The sequence below is a fragment of the Wickerhamiella sorbophila genome (assembly GCF_002251995.1).
Source record: "Wickerhamiella sorbophila strain DS02 chromosome Unknown contig3, whole genome shotgun sequence".
Lineage (NCBI taxonomy): Eukaryota > Fungi > Ascomycota > Dipodascomycetes > Dipodascales > Trichomonascaceae > Wickerhamiella > Wickerhamiella sorbophila.
In genome coordinates this window covers 1,794,884-1,817,582 of record NW_020194004.1, presented here as the reverse complement: position 1 = coordinate 1,817,582, position 22,699 = coordinate 1,794,884, and the positions used below count along the sequence as shown (strand labels likewise).

General features: G+C 48.7%; 12 protein-coding genes across 12 annotated transcripts; 7 read left to right on the top strand and 5 right to left on the bottom strand.

Moving 5' to 3' along the window:
- Positions 1–53: 53 nt before the first annotated feature.
- On the top strand, positions 54–2,591 carry B9G98_02934 (Transcriptional regulator WAR1; the record flags this gene model as incomplete). Its single annotated transcript, XM_024809491.1, has 1 exon — positions 54–2,591. One exon carries the CDS (start codon positions 54–56, stop codon positions 2,589–2,591), a length of 2,538 nt encoding a protein of 845 aa, XP_024665259.1.
- Positions 2,592–2,606: 15 nt separating this feature from the next.
- Positions 2,607–3,681, top strand: B9G98_02932 (DNA replication complex GINS protein PSF3; the record flags this gene model as incomplete). The annotated part of the gene is made up of 1 exon (XM_024809489.1): positions 2,607–3,681. The coding sequence occupies exon 1, from the start codon at positions 3,172–3,174 to the stop codon at positions 3,679–3,681; it is 510 nt and encodes a 169-aa protein (XP_024665257.1). The 5' UTR covers positions 2,607–3,171.
- On the top strand, positions 2,661–3,155 carry B9G98_02933 (Membrane-associated progesterone-binding protein 4; the record flags this gene model as incomplete). The annotated part of the gene is made up of 1 exon (XM_024809490.1): positions 2,661–3,155. The coding sequence occupies one exon, from the start codon at positions 2,661–2,663 to the stop codon at positions 3,153–3,155; it is 495 nt and encodes a 164-aa protein (XP_024665258.1).
- Positions 3,682–3,726: 45 nt separating the features above from the next.
- B9G98_02931 (Tetratricopeptide repeat protein 1) lies at positions 3,727–6,681 on the bottom strand (the record flags this gene model as incomplete). Its single annotated transcript, XM_024809488.1, has 1 exon — positions 3,727–6,681. One exon carries the CDS (start codon positions 6,679–6,681, stop codon positions 3,727–3,729), a length of 2,955 nt encoding a protein of 984 aa, XP_024665256.1.
- A 105-nt stretch (positions 6,682–6,786) lies between these two features.
- Positions 6,787–8,289, bottom strand: B9G98_02930 (hypothetical protein; the record flags this gene model as incomplete). Its single annotated transcript, XM_024809487.1, has 1 exon — positions 6,787–8,289. The coding sequence occupies one exon, from the start codon at positions 8,287–8,289 to the stop codon at positions 6,787–6,789; it is 1,503 nt and encodes a 500-aa protein (XP_024665255.1).
- Positions 8,290–8,928: 639 nt separating this feature from the next.
- Positions 8,929–13,749, top strand: B9G98_02929 (Tricalbin-1; the record flags this gene model as incomplete). The annotated part of the gene is made up of 1 exon (XM_024809486.1): positions 8,929–13,749. One exon carries the CDS (start codon positions 8,929–8,931, stop codon positions 13,747–13,749), a length of 4,821 nt encoding a protein of 1,606 aa, XP_024665254.1.
- A 57-nt stretch (positions 13,750–13,806) lies between these two features.
- Positions 13,807–15,510, bottom strand: B9G98_02928 (Protein transport protein SEC9; the record flags this gene model as incomplete). Its single annotated transcript, XM_024809485.1, has 1 exon — positions 13,807–15,510. The coding sequence occupies one exon, from the start codon at positions 15,508–15,510 to the stop codon at positions 13,807–13,809; it is 1,704 nt and encodes a 567-aa protein (XP_024665253.1).
- Positions 15,511–15,713: 203 nt separating this feature from the next.
- B9G98_02927 (Diphthine--ammonia ligase) lies at positions 15,714–17,438 on the top strand (the record flags this gene model as incomplete). The annotated part of the gene is made up of 1 exon (XM_024809484.1): positions 15,714–17,438. The coding sequence occupies one exon, from the start codon at positions 15,714–15,716 to the stop codon at positions 17,436–17,438; it is 1,725 nt and encodes a 574-aa protein (XP_024665252.1).
- Positions 17,439–17,537: 99 nt separating this feature from the next.
- B9G98_02926 (6,7-dimethyl-8-ribityllumazine synthase) lies at positions 17,538–18,026 on the top strand (the record flags this gene model as incomplete). The annotated part of the gene is made up of 1 exon (XM_024809483.1): positions 17,538–18,026. The coding sequence occupies one exon, from the start codon at positions 17,538–17,540 to the stop codon at positions 18,024–18,026; it is 489 nt and encodes a 162-aa protein (XP_024665251.1).
- A 98-nt stretch (positions 18,027–18,124) lies between these two features.
- B9G98_02925 (60S ribosome subunit biogenesis protein NOP8) lies at positions 18,125–19,285 on the top strand (the record flags this gene model as incomplete). Its single annotated transcript, XM_024809482.1, has 1 exon — positions 18,125–19,285. One exon carries the CDS (start codon positions 18,125–18,127, stop codon positions 19,283–19,285), a length of 1,161 nt encoding a protein of 386 aa, XP_024665250.1.
- A 466-nt stretch (positions 19,286–19,751) lies between these two features.
- On the bottom strand, positions 19,752–21,134 carry B9G98_02924 (Proline dehydrogenase, mitochondrial; the record flags this gene model as incomplete). The annotated part of the gene is made up of 1 exon (XM_024809481.1): positions 19,752–21,134. The coding sequence occupies one exon, from the start codon at positions 21,132–21,134 to the stop codon at positions 19,752–19,754; it is 1,383 nt and encodes a 460-aa protein (XP_024665249.1).
- Positions 21,135–21,629: 495 nt separating this feature from the next.
- Positions 21,630–22,592, bottom strand: B9G98_02923 (Ribose-phosphate pyrophosphokinase 2; the record flags this gene model as incomplete). Its single annotated transcript, XM_024809480.1, has 1 exon — positions 21,630–22,592. The coding sequence occupies one exon, from the start codon at positions 22,590–22,592 to the stop codon at positions 21,630–21,632; it is 963 nt and encodes a 320-aa protein (XP_024665248.1).
- Positions 22,593–22,699: the final 107 nt, after the last annotated feature.

Genomic DNA, 22,699 nt, shown 5'->3' with positions numbered 1-22,699 from the left:
AAGAGTCACTGAAATACTGCTGCCCAAGATCTGTCTAGTAGAGTTCTCCAACCATGCGATCAGACAGCGCAGCCGATTCTCATGGTGAGAAGCGACTCCCAGCTTGTACGAATTGTCGTCGACATAAAGTCAAATGTGTCCACTCAGACCCAGATGACCTCACATCACCATGTTTGCGATGTTTGAAGGGCAACAAAGACTGTGTTTTTGACCTGGGTGGCCGCAGGCGCAACAAAACTCAGACGCCCCCTACGGCATCCTCATTGCACAGAGTGGACAGCGACGCTTCAGTTCACAAAGACCAATACAAGTATAAGCACTCGACAAACAACAGCTTCTCTAATGGAATACCCCAACATGGTCGACAAGTGTACTCCAACTATCAGTCGGTGGGAGCACCACTAGACTTTTCTATTGGCAGTTACGACAACAGCGAGGATATCACTGGCCATTCATTTGCGAACATGTCTGATTCTAGCATCGACAGCCCCATGTTCAAAAGCAAGCTGAATCAAAACAACAATTCTACTTATTCTTCTCCCAGTGAGGAAGCGTCTCCAGAGGGCCAACGTGGCATGAACAGCTTCAAAAAAGGGACAGTTCCTACTTCAGTTAGCGGTCTTCCCAGACTGGAAGCCACTAATGCCACCGGTAATGTAGATGGCCTTCAGCAGACACTGTCTTCTCAGGCTGCCTCAGCTTTACCCAGTATCCCCCCGCACCAACAACTATTGCCTCACCAGTCATTATTTGTTGATGCAATTCCAATGGACCAATTCCGAACATACAAGATGTCAAACCCTGTGAACGTAATGGCGATCCGTGACCAGATGCTTGCTGCCTGGCAAAAACTAACCGACCGTGATACAAAGCGGGTGAATAGCTACGATAGTATGGATCCTGAGATTTTTAAGGGCCCGCCTAATCGTACCATTATGGATATCGGCATCATTTCTTTAGCAGAAGCTCAGCAACGTCTGGACTGCTATCGAAACTTCATCTACCCGTTTGTGCCGATAATTAGTATTGGTGATGCCAGTGTCAACGAGCTTGTTTCGGAGCGACCGCTTATTTTCAACACAATCATGGACATTACGTCGAGATACATCAAAGATTCTGCCTCAGTCGCCACATCGATGAAAATCCATAATGTTGCTTTTGTTGGCCTGATAAAAGAGGTTTTGATTTACAGCAACAAAACGCTAGAGGGTTTCTTGGCGCTGCTTCTCCAAATATACTTTTACAACGAACCTGAGTTCTACCATCGGTCTCGTATTTATTCTCTTACTGCGGCGGCAACTTCATTGGCATTTGATCTTGGACTTGGCGTGGCGCCTTTGGCTCAGGCCCCTGGAAACCACGAGCTCCCTAGATACGAACAGATTGTCACTCCACATATTTTGGTGGACTCAACAAATGAAGTCTGCTATAAAGCGTGGGTTGCCTCGTATTCTGCCACATTCAACGCGTTGACAGGGCTGAGACGGCCCAATGCTGATCTGTGGAATAACTATACCCGCGATGCCATCAGCTTTTTGCTGCGATCTAACGATCCTCAAAGTATCACGATAGCCAAGCATGCGGAGTATGTGCATTTGCACTACGAAATCACCGAGCGGCTGTTTCGCAAAAACAACGACTCAGATGTTGACACTCAATCGAGTCCAGCTATCCTATATCTGATTTCGCAATTCGATCAAGAAATCGAGCGACTCAAACGGCTGAAAATGCGTCCTGCCCAACCAACAGATATGTTCATGTATTTGTCAACTCGAGCGTTTTTGCATCAAGGTGTCCTATATTGCAACTATTCGAAGCAATTTGGACGAACTCCGTTTACAAACTTCAGCCTGGCAGTGTTCACGCCTGAGCTATCACCAGAAGCAGCTCGCTCCTTCAAAATTTGCTACGAAGCGGCTGTGGGTGCTGTGAGAGCTCTCATGGAGCTACCGAGAGACAAATTTTTGTTTTTGCCTACACCTTTGCTCTTCCAGCTTGTCTTTAATGCTGGTCTTATTCTCAAGTGTAGGGCTCTAGTGATGGTGAACAAGGTTTACATGGACGCTCTTGGTGCCCCTACAGACTTTATTGACGATGTTAGTGAGACAGCAGCAGCACTTGATACTGTTTGTGACGCTTATCCGTTCTCGAATATGTCGCTCTGCCTCTCGTTTGTTATTAAACTCTTGATGTGCCATAACGACGCTGTTATCCATCACATGGTCACCAAGTATGCTTACAGCCCTGAGATTGTTGTGCCATTGAAGGAAGGTAGTCCCACCGAGGAGTCTGGTACGCTGCCGGATATTTCAACGAATTTTGTCCCTGATGAAGAACTGCCCCCCGTGCCTCCCGGAGCGATCAAAGCTGGAGAATCAGCGCATCAGTTTCTGATTGCCCCAGATGAAGATATAGTCGCGCAAAATCGACGAGCGTCGGCTATAAGTCTCGAAGGAGAAAGCCTCTTGAGAAACACCCAGATTTTCCCGGCCGATCTCGAGTTTGACGGCGACCATCCGTTTTGGCAAGCCGGCGAAGAATTCTGGAAAGGCGTTTTCCCTTCAGATGGTGGATTGGGTATTGACTTGTAAAAATGTATTTAGCATATGAATAAATTTAATGTCCCCTAACATGCACCCCGTATACCCTTGGCATTTGTCATGCTGCGCAACCTGGTGACCTTGGTGGTGTTATTCTTTGCCATTAGCTATTATGTTACGCAGAGCTGGCTTTGGGGATACGAAACTCGGTGGACAAACACTCGATATGTCAAGTTCAAGCTGCTAGGCGGATTGCGCAACTTCACAGAAGAGGAGCTCAGTAGGTACAACGGTCACGATACAAACTTGCCCATTTTTCTTGCAATTGACGGATTGGTTTACGATGTTACGTCGAAGCCAGAGACATATGGAAAGCTTGGCGGCTATAACATATTTGCGGGCAGGGACGCCGCCAGAGCATTTGGAACTGGCTGTTTTCAGACAGATCTTACTCACGACCTCAGGAATCTAGATCCAGACACGCTCAGGGCGATTCGAGGCTGGCAGAAATTTTTTGAAAACCACTCCAAGTACTGGTTTATTGGCTACGTTAACCACCCTCCTCTCACCGGACCTCCACCTCCTCCCTGTAAGGGCGCGCCCAAACCGGAATAGTCGCGTTCTTGCTGACATGTACTATGATATTAATGATATCGAGACTGAGGGACAGCGCGTTCCCACAACGTTTAACGTTACTGTTCCTCATTTAGGGCACATTGTGGGAAACACCGAGACCATAGAAAGTGGCACAGTGCTTGAGTTGCCCCTTTGGCTCGCAGGCCAGCTGTCCACAGTGCAGGTTGACAACGATGCTGAAACGACGTTTGTTTCACTCGAAGAGCCTGCAGTCTTTTCGCCAGACGTTATAAACGCGCTGAAATCTGCTCCCGTGTCTCTGGATCTTGCCGAACAGTCAACCGTGTTCACAAACTTGGCTTTACACTGGCTGCAGATGTTCGATTTCCCCGAGCTGGCTAACGTCCTTTATGATGCAGTCCAACAGCGCAGTGCAGAGATTTACGACTACGCGGTCGCTCAGCGGGGTGCTCAGCCGCAATTCGATGAATCAGAACGCCAGCTTTATCGCCTGGTCCACGGAGTGATGCGAAATATGCGTGCCTGGCAAGCGTTTGGACAGTAAAGAAAAAAATATTTATTAGGTCTCTTTTCCTACATAACCCTATATCTAAAACAAATCGTCAACATCGCTGGTTTCCTTATTTGGCTGCTCTTCCTCGTTATCTTCATCATCGTCGTCATCGTCGACAACTGTGCGACGAGGCTTTTGTTGCTCATCGTCCGACGCTTGCTGGGGAGCAGGCTCCTCTTCATCGGCATCAGAGCCCAGTTCATTCATGATATCGTCATCAATGAAATTATCGTCTGTCTTTTTGGCCTTTTTACGTTCTGGTTGACGTTCGAGCTCAGCCTGCTGCTCTGCAACCCACTTATCGGCCTGTTCCTGTAAGGCTCTGCGCTCCTCTGCGAGCTGCCGTTCACGTTCTTCTTCGGCTTCTCGCTTACGCTTGCGTTCAGCTGCAAGCTTTTCTTCCTCTTCCATACGCACTCGAAGCGACTCCTCGATCTTTGTTGACGCCTCCCGCTCATGATCTGTTTGTTCAACCACTGCACGTTCCAGTTGTGGCAAAACCGAAGACTCACCGAATTCGGCACGTTTTTCCAGATCAATGGCACTATACGGTGGTTGCTCGGCCTTTGAAATAGCTTTGAGGGTGTCAATGGCTTCTTTTAGGCCGTCAACGGCATCTGCGATTTGCTTGGAAGTGCGTTTCTCAAAAGGTAAACGACGCACAACATCCGCGAGTTGGAACTGGATAAACGCAACATTGAATTGAAGCGCAGGTACGTCTTGCAATTCTAAGGCCTCGCGGCTGAACTTCAAAGCGGTTTGTAAAGCATCGACATCACGGGTAGACGCACCTTTGGCGTACCACGCACGACCAAGCAAAGACAAAATCCCGGCATCGGGGCCAGATGACTTTCCGCGTGCCTGCTCATACATCTCAATGGCTTTGACGTATTGTTTCAACTCAGCATAGCAATGTCCTGAGTTGACCAAAACAGATGAGTCGTCAAGGGTCTCCCGGATACGCCCAAAAATGCTCAGAGCCTGCTGAGGGCGTTTGGTCTCGGCAAAAATAATAGCGATACCCTGGGCAGCATACGCATTTGCTGGATCCATCTGCAATGCTTTATCGAAGAACTCACAAGCCTTGAAGTAGGCCTTTTCTTTGCGGTCGGCAGAAGCACCGCGAAGCTCCCTCGCATTAGCAAGGTACAGATTTCCAATAGCAACCAAAGAGTAAGTGTCGTGCTTGTCAAGATCCATAAGGGTGTGCTTGTAGTGGCTTTGTTCTGCATCCTCGACTTTGGCGCCCTGGAGCTTCAGTCTTCGGAGAGACCAGCCCTGCAAGGCACGTACTTCGAGGTTGTCATCATGCTTTGCCATCAAGTCATCAAGTAATAGATTGCCCTTCTCTGCATCTCCAAGGACAGCTTCCAGGTATGCCTGACGTATTTGAGCATCGACATAGTTGGGTTTCATTTCTAGCACCTTGACATAGCCTTCTTTAGCGAGTTCTGGGTTGCCAGCAGCATCTTCGACGCGTGCAAGATTAAATTTGATAGTGACAACCTCATCACCGTTTGCCTTTTCGAGTGCGGACTGGAGAGAAGCTCTAGCCTCATCATAATGACCACAATAGTATGCCAACACACCTCGATTGTTGAAAATCTCAACAGAAACATCACCAAGTTGAGTGACAGCCTCCTGGAGATATTCATGCGCTTGCACCGGTGGCATTTGGCTATCTTCCTCCAAGAGTTTTGCGAGATAGAGTAGTGCTTCAGGAACGGGAGTTTCCCTAGCCGCACGCTTGAGCGATAAATATCTCTTTAGGGCTGAAATAGCTTTTGCAGTTCGTTTAGAGTCACCAGCAGATCTCTGGGCGTAAACAAAGCCTGAATAGAGGGCAATCTCGGGATTCGAAGGGTGGCTGGTAGCCAAAGCCTCGAACGTCAAAAGAGCCTCTGGCGAATCTTGCAAAAGCTCAATCATTCCTTTGCCAATTGATGCAACATAGTTGTGAGGATTACTTTCAACCGCCTGTTTGTAGATAGTCAGGGCTCCAGTATAATCTCCTGTAAGGTGAAGGATTCGAGCTCTCCAGAAGAGAGCATCAGAGACTAGCGAAGGCAGCGTAGCATATTGCAAAACGCGATCAATAAGCTTGAGCGCTCTATTAGTGTCTTGCCTTGAGAACAAGTAGCTGGCAATTCCTAGCGAAGCCAACGGAGCAGAGGTTGGCGCCTCAAGCTTGTAAGCGGTCTGGAAAAAGTCAATAGCGGTGATGTAAAAGTTCTCAAACTCTTTCAAGGTGGCATTTCCATGGAGTGCAGCATCTAGATACCAAATTCCGATGAGAGTGTTGGCGGCTATTGACTCTGGATCGAGCGCCAGCACTCGTTTCCAAGCCAGTGACGCATGGGGCTTATCACCCAATTTCCAAAAGCACAACCCAATACCAATACGGGGGTCAGGTTTGGCGTTAGGATTTTGACGTAAAATCGCCTGATAAAGCTGCAAAGCACCTCTGTAGTTTTTGCGGTGGTACAGAACCCGAGCTCGACCGAACATTGCAAACGGATTGGATTCAGACTTTGCCAACATAGCAGCAAACGGTTGTAAGGCATCATCGAAACTACCAGCGCTCAATGAAAGAGTGCCTCGGGCAAGAATAGCTGCCATGTTCGACCTATCGAGCTGAAAGGCCTTGTTGCCGTATTCGACCGCCTTCTCGTAAACTTCTTTTTTTTCGGCTACAGGGGTTTTTCGGAAGCGCGAAAGATAGAGCCAGCAAAGTGTAGAGTAGAAAGGAGCTTTGTCTGTTTCACTTTGTACAATACGTGCCTTTAAACCTCTGGTAACCACTTCGATAGCGTTATCCCACTGCTTGTTTCTCGAGTAGGCAGATCCGATTTCAAGCCAGTATTTTGCAATACAATTCTCGTTTTCGAGCAGAACGCAAATCTCGCTAGGGTCATCGGGAAGATCGTTGTTGAGGTCAATAGTCAAAACCTCACCATCGGCCTCCAACGGCACCTCGAGAATGCTAGGCATTTGTCAGATGGAAATTTTGGCCAGCCTCAACGGTGATCACATCACCTAAGCGGGGTCTCTGACCGGAGGTGTAGATAAAAAAACGAGGTTTATATATAAAGGGTTCTAGCTGCGCACGAATTTCACAGTGACACCAGGCTCGATAGCAATAGTTAGGGAGAAACGGAATTTGTAGGCATCGTATCCAGGCCCAATAAGATCGTCGTATTCCTGTACCAGGCGACAGAGCACGTATGCGGCCTCTGTCAAAGCGAATTGTTGACCTAAACACACTCTTGGGCCTCCATTGAATGGGATGTAGCACCAAGACGGAACCTTTAGGTTGTCCCACCGTTCGGGAATATACTCATCAGCATCCTTACCCCAGATATCGAAGTCGTGGTGGAGAGCTAGGACGTGGTAGACAATGTCACGGCCCTTGGGAATAAACAGAGGAGATTTACCGTCAACACCTCCGCCGGTTGGCAGCACGATATCGCGACGGGCCCGGCGAAGATTCAGAGGCACATTTGGGTGCATGCGTAGAGACTCGTTGATGCACCATTGCAAGTACTTGCAACTCTTGAGGGTTTCAAAGGTCACAGCAGACGGATCAGTACCGATATCATGGAGCACATGCTCTCGTAGCTTCTTCCATCGTTTTGTAGCAGCAAGATGCATACAGAGGTGTGACATTAAGGAAGAGGTAGTCCCAAAACCTGCAACAAAGATACTGAAAGCCTGGTCACGGATCAGCTTGGAGTCCGACGTATACTGGCAAAGATCAGCAACAAAACTGTACTCTGCATCGTCCTCGAGTTTGTCCTTAGTTTTGGCGGTTTCAATGACCTTGTCAACGAATGCGTGACAGATTTTGACTGCCTTCCACATTTGAGGAGGCGAGGCTAGCCAGTACAGCTGCATCAGCTTTGCTCTGACTCCGAGCCAGCCTGCTGCAACCCTGATTGCATCGGTTAGCTCTGTTCCACTGATTTTCTCGCCTCCACGTATTTCGAAATACTGTTCAACGCCCGCCAAGCTATCCATGTCAACACCGAACAAGAAATGTAAGGCGGTATCCCGCGTGAGAAGACGGAATTGGGTCTGCACATTGCCTGGCTGACCGTTCCAGCCATCAATTACTTTGAAGAGACTTTGTACGTGGTGTTCCATCATCTTGAGGTTGGAAACCCGCTCTCTCATGAACAATGGGCGAAGCAAAGTGCGTGATGACTTCCAATGTGGTCCATCAGAGGTGAAAATACCATCCCCCAACAGTGGATATAGAACCTTGTAGCGGTTGGCCAGTCCAAAGTCTGCAAACTGGGTCGACAGCATGGCCTTGATGACTTCGGGATCACGAGTAACAATGATGTGCGAACCAAACGCTTGGGAAACAACAGTTTTGGTCGGACCATGACTGAATTCTAGGGATGTTTCCATTTGTCTCAACTGCCTGGCCTCTTTCAGAAATCCAAATCCGGCAGGAATTCCAAATGGCCAGCTTAGATGCTCAGTTGGAGGCTCTGCACCAAGCTTTCGAGCCCTATAAGGATACAGATAGCGCGGATAGATATAGTCATAGATCATTGCCACAACAAGGGCCAGCAATAGTACTATGCCAATCATTGTATTGCAGAGATTACAGCCTGGAGTGGAGCTTATATACACTTAAGCGTTGGGAAGGGCATGCCATCACATGAAGAGCCTTTTGGCCGTTCGCTAAACCCCCGAAAGATTGTGGGGTAAAAGCCAGAGTTTGCAGTCTGGTGACTTAATAAAGAACTTGAGTTTTTGAAAACGAGAAAAAGATCCAGCTGCCTTGAAAGCACGCTTCACACACTATCCGCGACATTTGCAGTCCCGACAAAAATTTTGGAATTTTGCATTTGCGGGGGTGCGAAGAACTAATCACCTCCCAGCAACGCATTGGGATCCGCTGACTGTAGCAAGTATGCATGTGTTTCACGCAGCTTTGGTAACGGCGAAGTCGTGCCCACCAAAAAAATAAATGTGAAATGGTTTCCAGGTACTTGGGGGACCAGCGGACATATACTCCATAAAACCGCCGTTTTGCTTGCGTACACTACGTTCTGAGAGCTGAAAATAAGATAATTATAGTTTAGTACGGCGAGTGATGCCACGTGATAACGGGTTAGGGCAGGGCCGCCCATGCTAGGCACTTTGGTATCACCTCCTAGCGTGTGAATGTGCGGTTCCTTTTCCACCCCTGCCCAAACCGATCGATTGCGCTTCTGTGCGATCTTAATGCCTCTTTTCAGCAAAAACTCTGGAAGCATGAAAAAGGGAAGTGGCAGTTCTTCCGACTCACAGTCGAACGGTAGCGATAAAAAAAAGCACCACAAGTCTCCTCTGCAGTCCCTGAAGGCCGCAGGGGACAAGCTCAGGCCTCACACTGCGGTGACTTCGACCACTGAGCAACCTGGAGCGTCTTCTAATGACCGTCCAGCTGGGACCTCTGTGCCAATCGCATCTCGCGCAAACCCCAATGCCAGAAATGCTGGGTTGAATGAGGCAAATGACGACAGTGGGCCCGTTGACCCTACTGCGCCTACGTCCGCAGATGGCGTACCAAGCAAGTCTCAATCGAATGTCAGGCCTCTTTCCCAAGAGGACTCCCAGCCTACGCCTCCCGATAGCCGAGGCAATTCTGCCCGAGACCACAGTTCGGAGTCAGTTGATAAGGACCGCGGTCAGGAAGCTGAGCCCACAATTCAGGAGCGTGCCGAGCATCAATCGGGACCCACTCAGAAGGTTATGCAGAAGGAGGATCCCAGCGACAAGCACGCGGCTCCTGCAGCAGATGGCACGACCAAAGGCGAGAACTACGAACCAGAGAGCATGGCCGAAAAGGCTGCGCAAAACTCGGACGATATTCTGGAAGGTGACAACTTAAAGGCTAGCCACGAAACTGAGAGCCCCAAAGAACACCATGGATCCAAGCCTGTCAATATCGAAAGCACTGCTCAACAGAAAGAGCGTCTCGAACAGGTTCAACAAGAGCTTCAGGAACGAGGTGATGAGAATCTTCACCTACATGCCACTGGCTTGGATGGTCATTTAGGAAAACCTGGCGAGACAGCCCGTGAGCATGTACAAAAGGATATGGCCAAAGCTGCAAAGGATGTGCCCGGAATGCACGTCGGCACTGATGACCCTGGCTTGCCAGGCCATGATATGGGACCCTCGGAAATCACCAAGAACGTCATAAATGAAGATAAGGAAGCTTCCAGAGCCTCCGAAACACCTTCCTCTGCGTTGGATAAAAAATCTGAAGGTCAAGCTGATGCGGTATCCGAAAACGTTGACAAGGAGAAGGTGTTGAAGAAGTTTGGAACAACTCAAGATGAGCTTGCCGACCGTAGGGCGCGTCAAAGTGACTACACGGGATGGCGGCAAGTCGCTGGATGGGACAAACGGACCGTAATCAGTGATGGAGAGGCGCAAGAAATGCTTCAGCGTTCTACTCTTCTCGAGGAATATATCAAGGACAAATACTTCGGTGACTGGTACCAGAATACTTGTATTATTCTTGGAACAGCAGTTCTCTCTTTTCTGTTGGGTCATTACCGTTTCTCCTTCCCTTGGCTAACATTAGTCCTTTTGACTGCCGGATCAGTTTATCGTACAAGTATCCGTCGTCTTCGTCGCAACTATCGAGACGACGTCGTTCGCCAAGTTAACTTGGAGAAGATTGACGATGCCAAAGAGAGTATGGAGTGGCTCAATGCTTTCTTGGTCAAATTCTGGCTTATTTACGAGCCCTCTCTTTCGCTCATGATCACCCAGATCGCCAATGAGATCCTTAAAGAGCAAACACCTGGTTTTATCGATAGCCTCTCATTGAAAAAGTTCACTCTGGGCACTAAAGCTCCCCGTATTGAGTTTGTACGTTCCTTTCCTAAAACCGATCCTGATGTGGCGGTTATGGATTGGTCTGCGTCCTTCACCCCCAACGATGTTTTGGACTTGACAGCTCGCCAGCTCAAGAACAAAGTCAATCCAAAAATTCAGCTTAATGTCCGCGTTGGCAAAGGGTTTGTTGGTCAGTCTTTCCCCATTCTCGTCGAGGATATGTCCTTCCGCGGTACCGCTCGGCTGCGCATGAAAATGATGCCAAAGTTTCCTCATATCCAGACGGTGGATGTTTCCCTGCTCGAGCCTCCTGAGTTCGACTTCTCATTGAAACCCATTGGCGGTGATAAGTTCGGTTTCGATATCGTAAAAACTGTTCCTGGACTTTCCAAGTTCATCAAAGAGATGGTTCACGCTAACCTTGGCCCCATGCTGTATGCTCCGAATGCTTTCCAAGTTAACTTGGAGCAATTGATGGCTGGTGTAGGTGTCATGAGTGGTGTTGGTATTTTGTCAGTCAACATTCGCAGCGCAAAGAATCTCAAGAAGGATGCACGTGATGGAACGGTTGATCCTTACGTCCGTCTTATGGATAGCCAGAAGAAGGAACAGGCACACACCAAGATTAAAGCTAACACTGCAGAACCTGTCTTCAATGAAGTATTGCGTATGATCATCACCAACACTACCGAGACCCAATTGCTGGAGATCCTCGATTTCAATGAGCAACACAACGATCGTGTTATTGGTACGTTCAGTCTGCCGGTGGCTAAAATCGCAGATGGTTTGCTGGAAGATATCAGAACCGAGTGCATTATCTCTGGTGGCCACAAGTCTGGTGAAATTACTTTTTCAGCCTATTATGCGCCAGTTCAAATGGCCACTGCTGACGAGAATGGAGATATTGAGGAACCTAGAGATACAAAAGCTGGTATTCTTAACTTCACGGTTGTGGGTGCTCGTAATCTTGATGCAAAGTTCTCCAAGGTCGGTCAGCTATCTACGTACTGCGAGATAGAGTTCGATGGTAAGCTCTTCGACACATCTCGCGTTGCCAAAAGCACCAACTCACCTGATTACAGCTACAATAAAGAGACCATCATTATAAACAAGGCTATGACGCAGGCTGTTTTCCGTATTCGTCAGAGTCAAGGAAAGCAGGGTCCTCAAGTTGGCACCTTCCGTGTTGGCTTGCAACAGCTTTTGCTGGAAAACCAGAAAGAGCACGTTTGGTTCCCCCTCGAGCCTCCTGGGTCTGGTGAAATTCAGATCCAGACTCAGTGGAAGCCGGTTGTTTTGGCTGATGGCTCGGGCGGCGACTATATTGAGCCTGTTGGTGTCGCACGTCTCACTATCAAGCATGCTGACGATTTGCGTAATCTCGAGCATATTGGGAAGATTGATCCATACGTGCGCTTCCTGGTTAACAAGAGTGTTGTGGGCCGTACAAGTGGCTTCTCCAATAATCTCAACCCGGTTTGGAACGAAGTGCATTATGTACCTATTCAGAACGAGCTTCAGACGTTGACCTTAGAAGTAATGGATTCTGAAAAGCGGGCCAGTGATCGCTCTTTGGGTTCGTTCTCGATCGATCTTAGCAAAATCATGACCAAGGATGCGGAGACTAACAAATACAAAACCTACATTTCCGACAAAGAAGTTACCAATCGTCTCGTTATGCCCAACCGTGGACCTAAAGGTACCTTGACATACGCAATCGAGTTCTTCCCTGCTATTCCGATTGTTGCACCTTCTGCAAGGGCTCACATTCTTAAAGAGAAGAAACTTGTTGCTGAGCTCGAACAGAAGAAAAAACTTACGGATGAAGAAAAGGCTGATCTTGAAACTCGTCGCGAGCGCCTCCAAGTGGTTGGTGTGGATATGCCAATAGAAGAACAGCTGGAATACAAGGCCGGTGTGTTTGCTTTCTCTGTTGATACTGTCACTGGAGTAGAGCCTGGGCAGCGGTTACGTGTTACTGCGGATAACAAACCATTTACCATTATGCTTTCTCGCAAGGCTCGTGGTAAACGCCTTATTGTTAACCAATCTGGTGACACAGTAACTGGCCAGTTCCCATTATCTTCGCTCCGCTTCCAAATGGTTAATGCCAAAAACGAGAATGATCCCAGCGCAGTTGACAGGGAGATTGTATTGGGTATGCAATCTCTTCTCAGAGAAGCGTACGGCAGTCCTAAGGCTTTTAAGTTTGGGGATGGTGAAATCACCCTCAGTGCTCGCTTCTTCCCCCTGCCTGAGCTGGTCATTGGGCCCGAAGAGGACATTTCAGACAGTGGCTGCGTTGAAGTGATGCTCTACTCAGCATCTGGCGTTCGCGCTGCTGATTCTAGCGGCACATCAGATCCTTACACCTCATTCCACGTGGACCTCAACAAAGAGCGTATCTACAAATCAACTATTGTCAAAAAGACGCTGGATCCAGTTTGGAATGAGCGCTTCCGTTTCGATGTTGATAAGGTCCATGGCTCCGAACTGCGCGCAATCGTTTGGGATTGGGATATGGGAAATAAAGATGACTTCTTGGGCGGTGTCGCAATCTCGTTTGATGAATTAGAACCCTTGGTCTGGAAAGATTTCGAGCTCGAACTTGGCAATGTCAGGAAGGGCAAAGAAACGGGAGGCTGGCACAGTAGTAAACATATTACTGGCACTATCAAGCTTGCCCTTCGGTTTGATCCAGGCGTGGTACATATTCATGAAGAAGAGAGCGAGGTGGGCAAGGAGACTGTCACTAAAGTCGGTCAAGCCGGTCATGCCAGCGTAAGTGCAGCGGTTGAAACAATCAGCCATGGCCCCTCCAAGGTTCTAGGCGGTATTCTGGGCCGTAAGAGTATCGACTCGAGTCGGTCCGATTACGAGGTTGATTCAGATACGTTCTCTGTCAGTATTGAGATGGTAAAGGGCGTCACTGACGTCAAAGAGGTACAACTGAGAGCCTTCCTAGTTGGAGGTAAGGAGCGCGAACTATTCAAATCGCGGAATGTCAAGGTCCAGGATGGAGACGCCGAGTATGGTGAGGACGTGTTTGAGGTGAGTGCCCCTCCTGGTGAACAGATCGGCTTCAAGTTACGCTCAGTCAAAGGACTGGGCCGACACTCTGAAATTGGTCAGGGCACGGCCCCTCTCACGACCGGTCGCCACGAAATCGACTTCGGCGCAGGTGAAAGACTCATTATCAGTATCCACAAATAGCCATAACCACGAAGAATGGTTTGTTAGTTTATAGTTATATAAATATTTCTACTTTGTTTAACGGATCGAAGTCAAACGGGCTGCGCTAAGATGGATGTCGACATCGAGGTTGTCAGTTTGGTCAGTGATTCTATCCAAACGACGGTTCTGGGTCTCAATTTCGTCGTTCATGGAGAGACTGAGATTTTTGAGACGGCTTGAGGCCTGAGAGATGCCCTCAAGATTGGCATCGATCTCGCCCTCGATTTCCTCGTCTTCCGAGTCCGCCTCAAACTGCATGCGGCGGCGTTCTTCCGACTCTTTGGCCAATTGAGTTTTGTATTTTTGAGCCGTCTCGGAAACCATTGGTTGATTGAGTCCATTTATGACCCGCTGTTCAGATTCAAACGCAACCTGACGACGACGTTCGCGCATAATCTGCTCTTGGAGATGCTCGCTTTTGATCTTTGCTTCTTTCTCTTGCATACGGCGTTTGGAATTGAACGGATTTGAAACATTAGGAACGAAAATAGATCGCTGAAGACGTAGAAGCTCACGGGACTGCTCATCAGCAATTCTTGTCTGGCTCTCGGCTAAAGCAAGCGTGCGCTCAGTGTTGGCAATGCGTTCACCTTGCGATCCGAGCATACCCAATGTATTACGGCCAGCTGCTTCAGCCTCCGCCGCCATTGCCAATGTATTGCGCGTTGACTGCACGCTTTCTTTTTTAGTAAATCTGATTTCACGTTTGATCTCTTCAACATCCTCGTCCTCAGAGTTCATCTCTCCCTCATATGTTTGGGCGTAGGCTTCGGCAGTTTGTGGTTGTTGATTGTTTAGTGTCGAAGGCATCTGCAAAAGCTCATCTTCGTCCTCGTCAGGCTCACCGGGATCCGGAGCGGCATTAAGCTCGTCAAGGGTAGTCAAAGAGGCCCGTCGGGCTACGCTGTGTCCACCCAAAGGTACATCTTGGGTCGGCGCAGTACTACGAACACCCATTCCGGAGCGGCCCATCACGGAACGTGTTCTTGCAGCGCCGAAAAGCTCATCGCGGGATTTTTCAGTAATACCCGTCTCGAACTGCCCACTTGCATAATCTGCTCCTCCGTATGCTGTGCTCCCAGTGTATGGATTCGGAGCCCTAGAACGGGGTGCAGCGTCCCCGTAACCCTCATGTCCCTGTGATGAATTGTGCGACTGTCCATAGAGATCGCCTTGAGCATAAGGATTGCCTCCAGAGGAGCTGGGAGGAGCAGCCGGTGGAGCCGTTCGTTGAGCGTAGGGGTCGGAGTTGTGAGGAGCAGCCGGCGGAGCCGTTCGTTGAGCATAGGGGTCAGAGCTTTGACGGCCCTGTTCGTAGGGAGCAGAGTTGTTTGAGGAATAAGGATTACCGCTGGAAGCACTTCCGGTAGAAGCGTAAGGATTGCTAGTATTCATGCTAGCATAAGGGTTGCCACTGGGGGTCCCAGATGCCGCGGGTTGGGCATACGGGTTACCGCCAGTTGCATTGGCACTGGCGTGAGCGTAGGGATTGCCACCCAGGCGCTCGTTTACAACATTTTCATTGTTTTTCCTCACCTCATCAACAGTTGTGATGCCGGCCGTAGTATTATAGTCTTTACGAGGGTTCCGGCTGGCCACCTCACGAGCATAAGCGGAGAACCCAGAAAACTTGGTTTTCCGAGTGCCTTTATGGGTAGATACACCGATTTCCATCAAGGAGTCCTTGATTTCCTCATCGGTCATCTCTTTCGGAGCCCGCTTCATAAAATGTCTCTTCATCTCGCGGTAGGGTGGCTCGGTAAGGTTGGGGGCCTGTTTTAGTAGTGGGTGCTGACTAAACAGGTAAGGTTCGAACCGCAACAAGGCCTTACTCTTTTTCGACCCCTGGCTTTTTTCCCAAAGGAAAAAAAATAAATAATAATATTTTTAAACAAAGAGCCATGAAATTTCTTGCGCTCGTGAGTGGAGGGAAGGACTCATGCATGAATATACTCCACTGCGTGCAGCAGGGCCACGAGCTCGTAGCATTGGTGAACTTGCACCCCAAGCCTTGTGGATCCGAAGAGATCGATAGCTATATGTTTCAGACGGTTGGCTCCCGGGCCATAGAGAACCTAGCCGAGTGCCTCGATAAGCCGTTGTACAGAGATATCATTAGCGATAATGAGGAAGACGTTGTGGAGACTTTAGTTGGTATTTTCAGCAGAGTTATTTCGGATTTCCCAGATATCAAGGCAGTCTCAGTTGGTGCAATTGGGTCAGTTTATCAACAGCTGAGGGTCGATACAGCATGCCAAAGAGTCGGTCTAGAATCTCTGACATTTCTTTGGCAACGGGATCAAATCGAATTGCTGGACGAAATCATCGCCAGCGGTCTCGATGCACGTATTATCAAAGTTGCAGGAATTGGCCTCGACGAGTCTCATTTGGGCAAATCCTTGGCCGAATGTCGGCCTCACCTGTTGAAGTTGAACAAAATGTATGGACTACATCCTTGTGGTGAAGGCGGCGAGTATGAGACCATGGTTTTCGACGGTCCTATATTCAAAAAGTCACTGGTGATGATGAACAGCAGGGTCGTTGAACACGCTAGCGATGACGTCTTTTATTTATCGTTCCACACAATGACACAACCTAAAGAGGGCAACACTATGGACTTTTGTTTGCCTGTTCCTCCGGTCTTATCGGATCCATTCGACTCAATCGACGCCCAAGTCTCAGAACCAGTGCATATCAACCCACGTCGATGGTGTGTAACTCCTTGGCAGGCTGAGAAAATTTCAAACGATACATTTCAGCTCACTGTTGCAGGCGATATTGAGCATGTGTTTGCTGTTCTCGAAAGCTTTTATGCTGAGCACGAGTTTACTTTAGCTCACACACGTCACGTCTCGGTGATCCTGAGTGATATGCAGCAGTTTGCTTCGATGAACAAGCGATACGTCCAATATTTCAACATCTTAAACCCTCCCTCAAGACTCTGTATCGAAGTCCCCATTCAGTTTGAGGCTGAAATCACAGTATTTGGCTCAAAGCTGTTGGATGGCTCTTCAAAGTGTCTTCACGTACAGGGACGCAGCTTCTGGGCTCCCGCAAATATTGGACCATATTCACAAGCCAGATTGGACTTTGGATTAAACTATGTTGCTGGTCAAATTGGTCTATTACCTGCATCTTTAACTCTTGAAAGCGACCTAGTCAAGCAGGCTCTGCTAGCTCTGCAAAACGCATACCGCGTGGTTAGCACGATACACGGTGGTGGGAACTGGGATATATTATCTGCCACAGTTTTTATCACGAATCAAGCGTATCATAGCTTGGTGCAGGAAATTTGGCAGCAAACCGAATTCGCCAGTGTGCCCCTCTTGGTCGCGGAGGTTTGCCAACTCCCTCGTGGCGCAGTTGTAGAATGGGCTTTGCAAACGTTCGATACTAACTTATTCGAGTATCAGAGTACCATTGACGAAAACGATGATTTCGTTTGGCCTGCTCGTCGTAAAAACGTGGCCGAGGGATTTGAGTTACAGTTCGGACTTTACACTTTTCGGCAAGCACCGACAGCCAGAGCTCCAGCCTCTTCGAAATACGCTACAATCTATACAAAAAACCCGGGATCGCTTCCAGATTTCCAAGGTCAGGTCATCCCAGTTCTCAACCTATGGATCAGCCGCCTACCACGGGATACCGTTGTGCAGTCGCTCGCTTGAGATGCTACCAGGGTTGGGGTATCGCTAGCCAGTGCTGGATATGTAATTATTATATAAATTGGAATACACCCCGGAGCTCGTCTTCGGAAACTTGATAATATGCCTTGGGCTGGAATTGGAAAGGTTGATCGCAAGTACGACGGCACGAATCTGAGGGTCGGAATTGTCCATGCCCGCTGGAACAGCGAGGTTATCGAGGCTCTCGTCAACGGTGCCCTTGACAAGCTCAAAGAGCTTGGAGTAAAGGAACATAACATCATTATCGAGTCTGTTCCCGGTAGCTTTGAACTGCCGACCGGTGTCCGCATGCTTGCAAACAAGGTTGATGTCGTGATTGCTATCGGCGTTTTGATTAAGGGCTCGACCATGCACTTTGAATACATCTCTGAAGCCGTCAGCCACGAGCTCATGAAGGTTCAGCGTTTCATGAGAAAGCCTCTCATTTTCGGTCTGCTTACTTGCTTGACTGACGAGCAGGCTCAGGCTCGTGCTGGTTTAACTTCTGATGGCCATAATCATGGTAGCGACTGGGGTGCTGCTGCTGTCGAAATGGCTGTCAAGGTCGAAGAGCATCCTACTTTGTGGTAAAAATAAAAATAATTTGACTATATCGCTTTTGGTTAGATTCGAAGGATGCTTTCATCGCATTTAGTATAACCAGCCCATGACATAATTTTTTTCATCAAATGCGCATCCATATAGGCCAAATTAGCGAGGCTTTGGCCCAGGACATTGGTGCGTTGGAAGCGCGATTAGAAAAATTCGGTAACTTAAAGTCGAGTATCGAGCTCAGACAGAAGCCTTGCCTGGATACTTATTATGGCTTTGTTGATATCGATCTCGACCAAAAGCATTATGGTGCCCTGAGATCAGGCTTGAACGGCATGACCTTCCGTCAATCAAAACTGACAGTTCAGCAAGCAAGGCCAGACTATAAGGAAGTTTTAGAGGAACGAAATCAGAAACCTGCTCCTGGACCTAATGCTGAACAGCTGAAGCGGATTAGGTCGAAGCCATACGAAATCGATGTTTACCCTGGCCGCCATCGAACAGCTCCGCGGACATCAACCAAGCCAACAACTTTCAGAGTCACGCTACCTGGCATGGATCATCCCATTAAGCCTAGGCAGAAAAAGATCCGGCTGTGGGGTTACGAAAAACGTAACTTGGATAGCCTTGTCTATGAGTTTGTCGACGGTGAGTGGAAAGATTTACTGGGCAATTCTGTCGAAATTGCAGGTGCAGATGAACAACAGCGTAATGCCAAATTAGCTGAACAAGTTCAAACTACTGGTGTTTTGAGTGATTCAGAATTCGAAGAATTTGTGTCTAAAACAACAAAGCTACCTGACGATGAAAACTGGTATGAAAACGATGGTATTGAAATTGTTTCGCGTGAAAACAACACGTTTGTGTATAATCCACTCGATGCAAGTGGTGATGAAGGAGACGAATGGCCTATTACCCAGCCCACTGAAGAAGGAGCTATGGAAGATGCACTGGAAGCTACGCAAGAACAGTTAAAAGAGAATGAAAACACCACCGAGGCTTTGCGGTCAGTACTTTCTGTCTCACAACCGTTCACACTTTTTGGTGGAGAGGCAGAGCAGGTCGAAGCCGAGCCTATGGCCGTAGAGCCTGTAGCCAAGAAAGGCAAGTTTGGATTGTTTTTTGCCCACAGCGACTCACCATTCCTGCGATCTCAGTCCCAAGCTAGCAAACTATTTGGCTCTTTCGATCACGAAGCATGGGATAAACTGTTTTGGGAAAAACGCGGTGAATGGAATCGTGCCCTCCGCCGTCGCCGCAAAGAGGTTGCTCGACAAATGCGAAAGCGTGCTAACTAAATTCGAAAAATTCACTATTTATTGATAGCTTCCCATTAGCTGCGTTCAAGTATCATTACAGTAGCAACCATAATGCCCCAGTAGGCCGAAGAATACACTGATAGTTGGATCAGAAAATCCCCTAGAGACAATGTGGGTTCGAGATCTTGTTCAAGGGTGGTTATGAACTCAGTCGATAAGCCGAAGGAGCGTGCGTCGTCAAGAGCTTGGGATCTTCGAGTCTTCTCGGCCTGGGTGGACAGCACATACAAGAAGGTGAAGATCACCGTCAAAAAGATATAATTGAGAAGAGTAAACCTCTTGAGCGTGAGCATTCTGAATGACCGGATCTCAGGAACAAGATACTTGGCTAACGCATCACAAGAACTTTGAGTCTGAATCACTGCACCTCGACAATTGATTTTAGGTTTTGCATGTAATAGCAATATTAGCTACTTGATGTAAAAACAAAATAAATACACTGGCTTCACGCCCGGGAAACACGGAAGGCGCGACGGACCATTTCGTTGACGCCAGCAAAAACGTTGGACCAGCCACCACGAGCTGCATCGGTATTCTCTTCCAAGCGACGATGGAGGTAGTCCTTGGTCTCCTTAACCGGACCCCAGGGAACGTACTTGATGACCTTTAGTCCACGATCGGTGAGATCGCAGGTCTGGTGGTCATTCATGCCCAACAGCTGAGCGAATACAACAGAGCAATCTTTAGCGTGATCAAAGCCAACGGGAGCCTCGCGCTTCATACGAGCATCGATCATGTTGCAGCTATCAAAGTTGTGCGAAGCAACAACAAGCTGGCCAACTGGAGAGGGCTTGGTGGGGTTGTTCCAGCCCTGGACAATATAGTCAAGCATCAAGTTGCTACCATCGTTGAAGCTCTTATCGGTGGCCTCCTTTGTAACATGGATGTCCTGCATACGGTTAGGCTCGGAGCGGATGTAGGCACCACGGACAAGCTTCATAGCGACCTGGTAATTGCCCTTCTTCGCAAGCTCGATTTCGTTGTTAAGGAACTGATAGGACTTTTGGAGGTACATTTGCACAGTACCACAAACAACAACCTGACCGTCACGGTTGAACTCCTTCATCATTTCCCGCTGGGCAGCATAGACACCATCCTGTAGCCAGACTTTTTCGGCATCAAAGACAATCACAACCTTTCCTTCACCATGATCGACTGCGTTCTGGCAGATAGAACGACAGACATTGAGATACTGCTCCCACTTGTCGGCAAACTCAGGCTTGTTGTAGTTTGCGAGAATTTCAGCACTGTTGGGCATAAGACCAGTGGGCTTGAGGGCAATGTAGCCAGAGGCAGGAGGGGTATTGATAGCACTGGTTTCATAGAGCTCTTGCGACTCTTTGTTATGCTTGGCAAAGACCCCGGCCACAGAGCCGTTGATAGCCCTGAGCGAGTTTTCAAAGGTCTCAGCAGAAGCGGTTCCCTCGGCATCTTCGACCGAGTAAGAAAGCATCATGTTGCTAACACCACGATTGAGGAGTTTGCGGCCAGTGGCCCGAACCTCATCGTAGTTTTCACCACCGCAGTAGATAGGGTAAACGACAGACTTGATCAAAAAGTCTGGTGTGATGGGCATGGCGGCCATCGCAACCCTGGTCAAGAAGGGAGACGCGGTGACCACGGACAGAAGTGTGAACCATAAAAGGTCAGAACTGCCGATACGCTTCAGGAAGTTGTCCATTGAGGGTTCACCTTTGGGGGTTTTCCCCGCAGATTCAAGAGGGTTCATGCGCAAAGGAGGCGGAGCCATGGAAACGGCAGCCTTGCGAGGTCTGGTGGATACATATCGTGCAAGTGGTCCCAATGGGCGGAACTGTTTGCGGAACATAACAATCTAAAAGTTATACTGGCGCGATGCTCAGGGATCAACAAGGATTTTATACCCAAATCCGTGCATATGGCCGTTGGCAAGACTCTCCCGAGTCTGTCGGGAGCAGGTTGGGAGTACCCGGGTGCACTTCGCCGAGTGGAGCCGCCCCTGCCACGGAACGGGCCATCCCAAGTATTTTAGCAAACAATAGTGGATAATTAGTGTAAGAGCCGCTAGTTGAACAAGATTTTCATTGTAAAATAAGCTATAAGCTCCATTGACCATCAAATGTACCCCGGCGTATTTCTTTCCTGCCAATGCCCCTACCCGGGAATCTTTCGGCGACCATGCAGGGCCCATCTCGGTGGTAGCATCTTCGCTGAGTTGTTCTGTGGGGTGCAGTAAGTTCGCATGGGATAGGAGAAGCGTTGTGCGGGGAACCGGGCAACAGTCGAAGAGCCATGTTATTATTAGTATTTTTTAAAACTATTACTTTACCATGGGCCTGAACAGCTAAAGAGGCTGATGGGTCAATAAATATGAGACTGACTCGCCGTTGTGAAGTCGTCGAATAGCCTCTGCAATGGTGGGACTGATGTCGACTTGAGAGATTTTGGAACACGAGGCAATGGGTTCCCGAAGCTGGACGCTGTTTGTACAGACGACCATGTCAAGCTTGCTGTTTTCAATCTTCTGCCTGGCATCTTTAGAGAAAATACCATGCGTGACGATGGCAAGGACTCTAGTGGCTCCGTGGCTGACCAGAGTATCAGCAGCCTTTGCCAGGGTTCCGCAAGTATCGGCCATATCGTCAATCAGAATACAGGTTTTGTTCGTCACGACGCCGACCAAGACCATGTTGGAGACCTCGTTTGTACGCTGGCGTTCCTTGTGGATGAGCGCGAGCTCCAGATCAAGACGGTCCGCCAAGTTTGCTGCTCGCTTAGCACCGCCAGCGTCGGGGGAAACCACAATCGCTCGTCTCAAGTCGACATAGTTTCGAATCCAGTTTTCGACGCTGGGCTGGGCGACCAGATCGTCCACGGGCACGCTGAAAAAGCCCTGGATTTGGGGGGCGTGCAGGTCCATGGTGACAACGTGGTCGCAGCCGGCCGCTTCAAGCATGTCTGCCATGAGTTTGGCAGTAATAGGCGCTCTGCCTTTGTCTTTGCGGTCTTGGCGGGCGTAGGGGAATAGAGGAATAACAGCAGTGATTCTGCCTGCTGAAGCCTTACGGCAAGCATGGACCATGATGAGCATTTCCATAACAAAATCGTTAATGTGGCCGTGGCCGGTTTGAAGAATGAATACATCGGCTCCACGGAACGACTCGCCAAACAGCACGCAGAGCTCGGTGTTTTTCAGCTTAACGCCATCGACACAGCAGACACTGATCCCCAGTTTTTGTGCAACTAATTCTGCCAGCTCCGGATGCGAAGACCCCGCAATAAGCTTGATGGTGCTTGAAACGAGCATCTGGAAAGAGGTTTGTGAAGAAAAAAAAACTCTATTAGCTAACCCAACTTATGGAAGGGTTGGCGAGGCGGAGATAGTACCGGATAAATACATGAATGTGCAGTAGA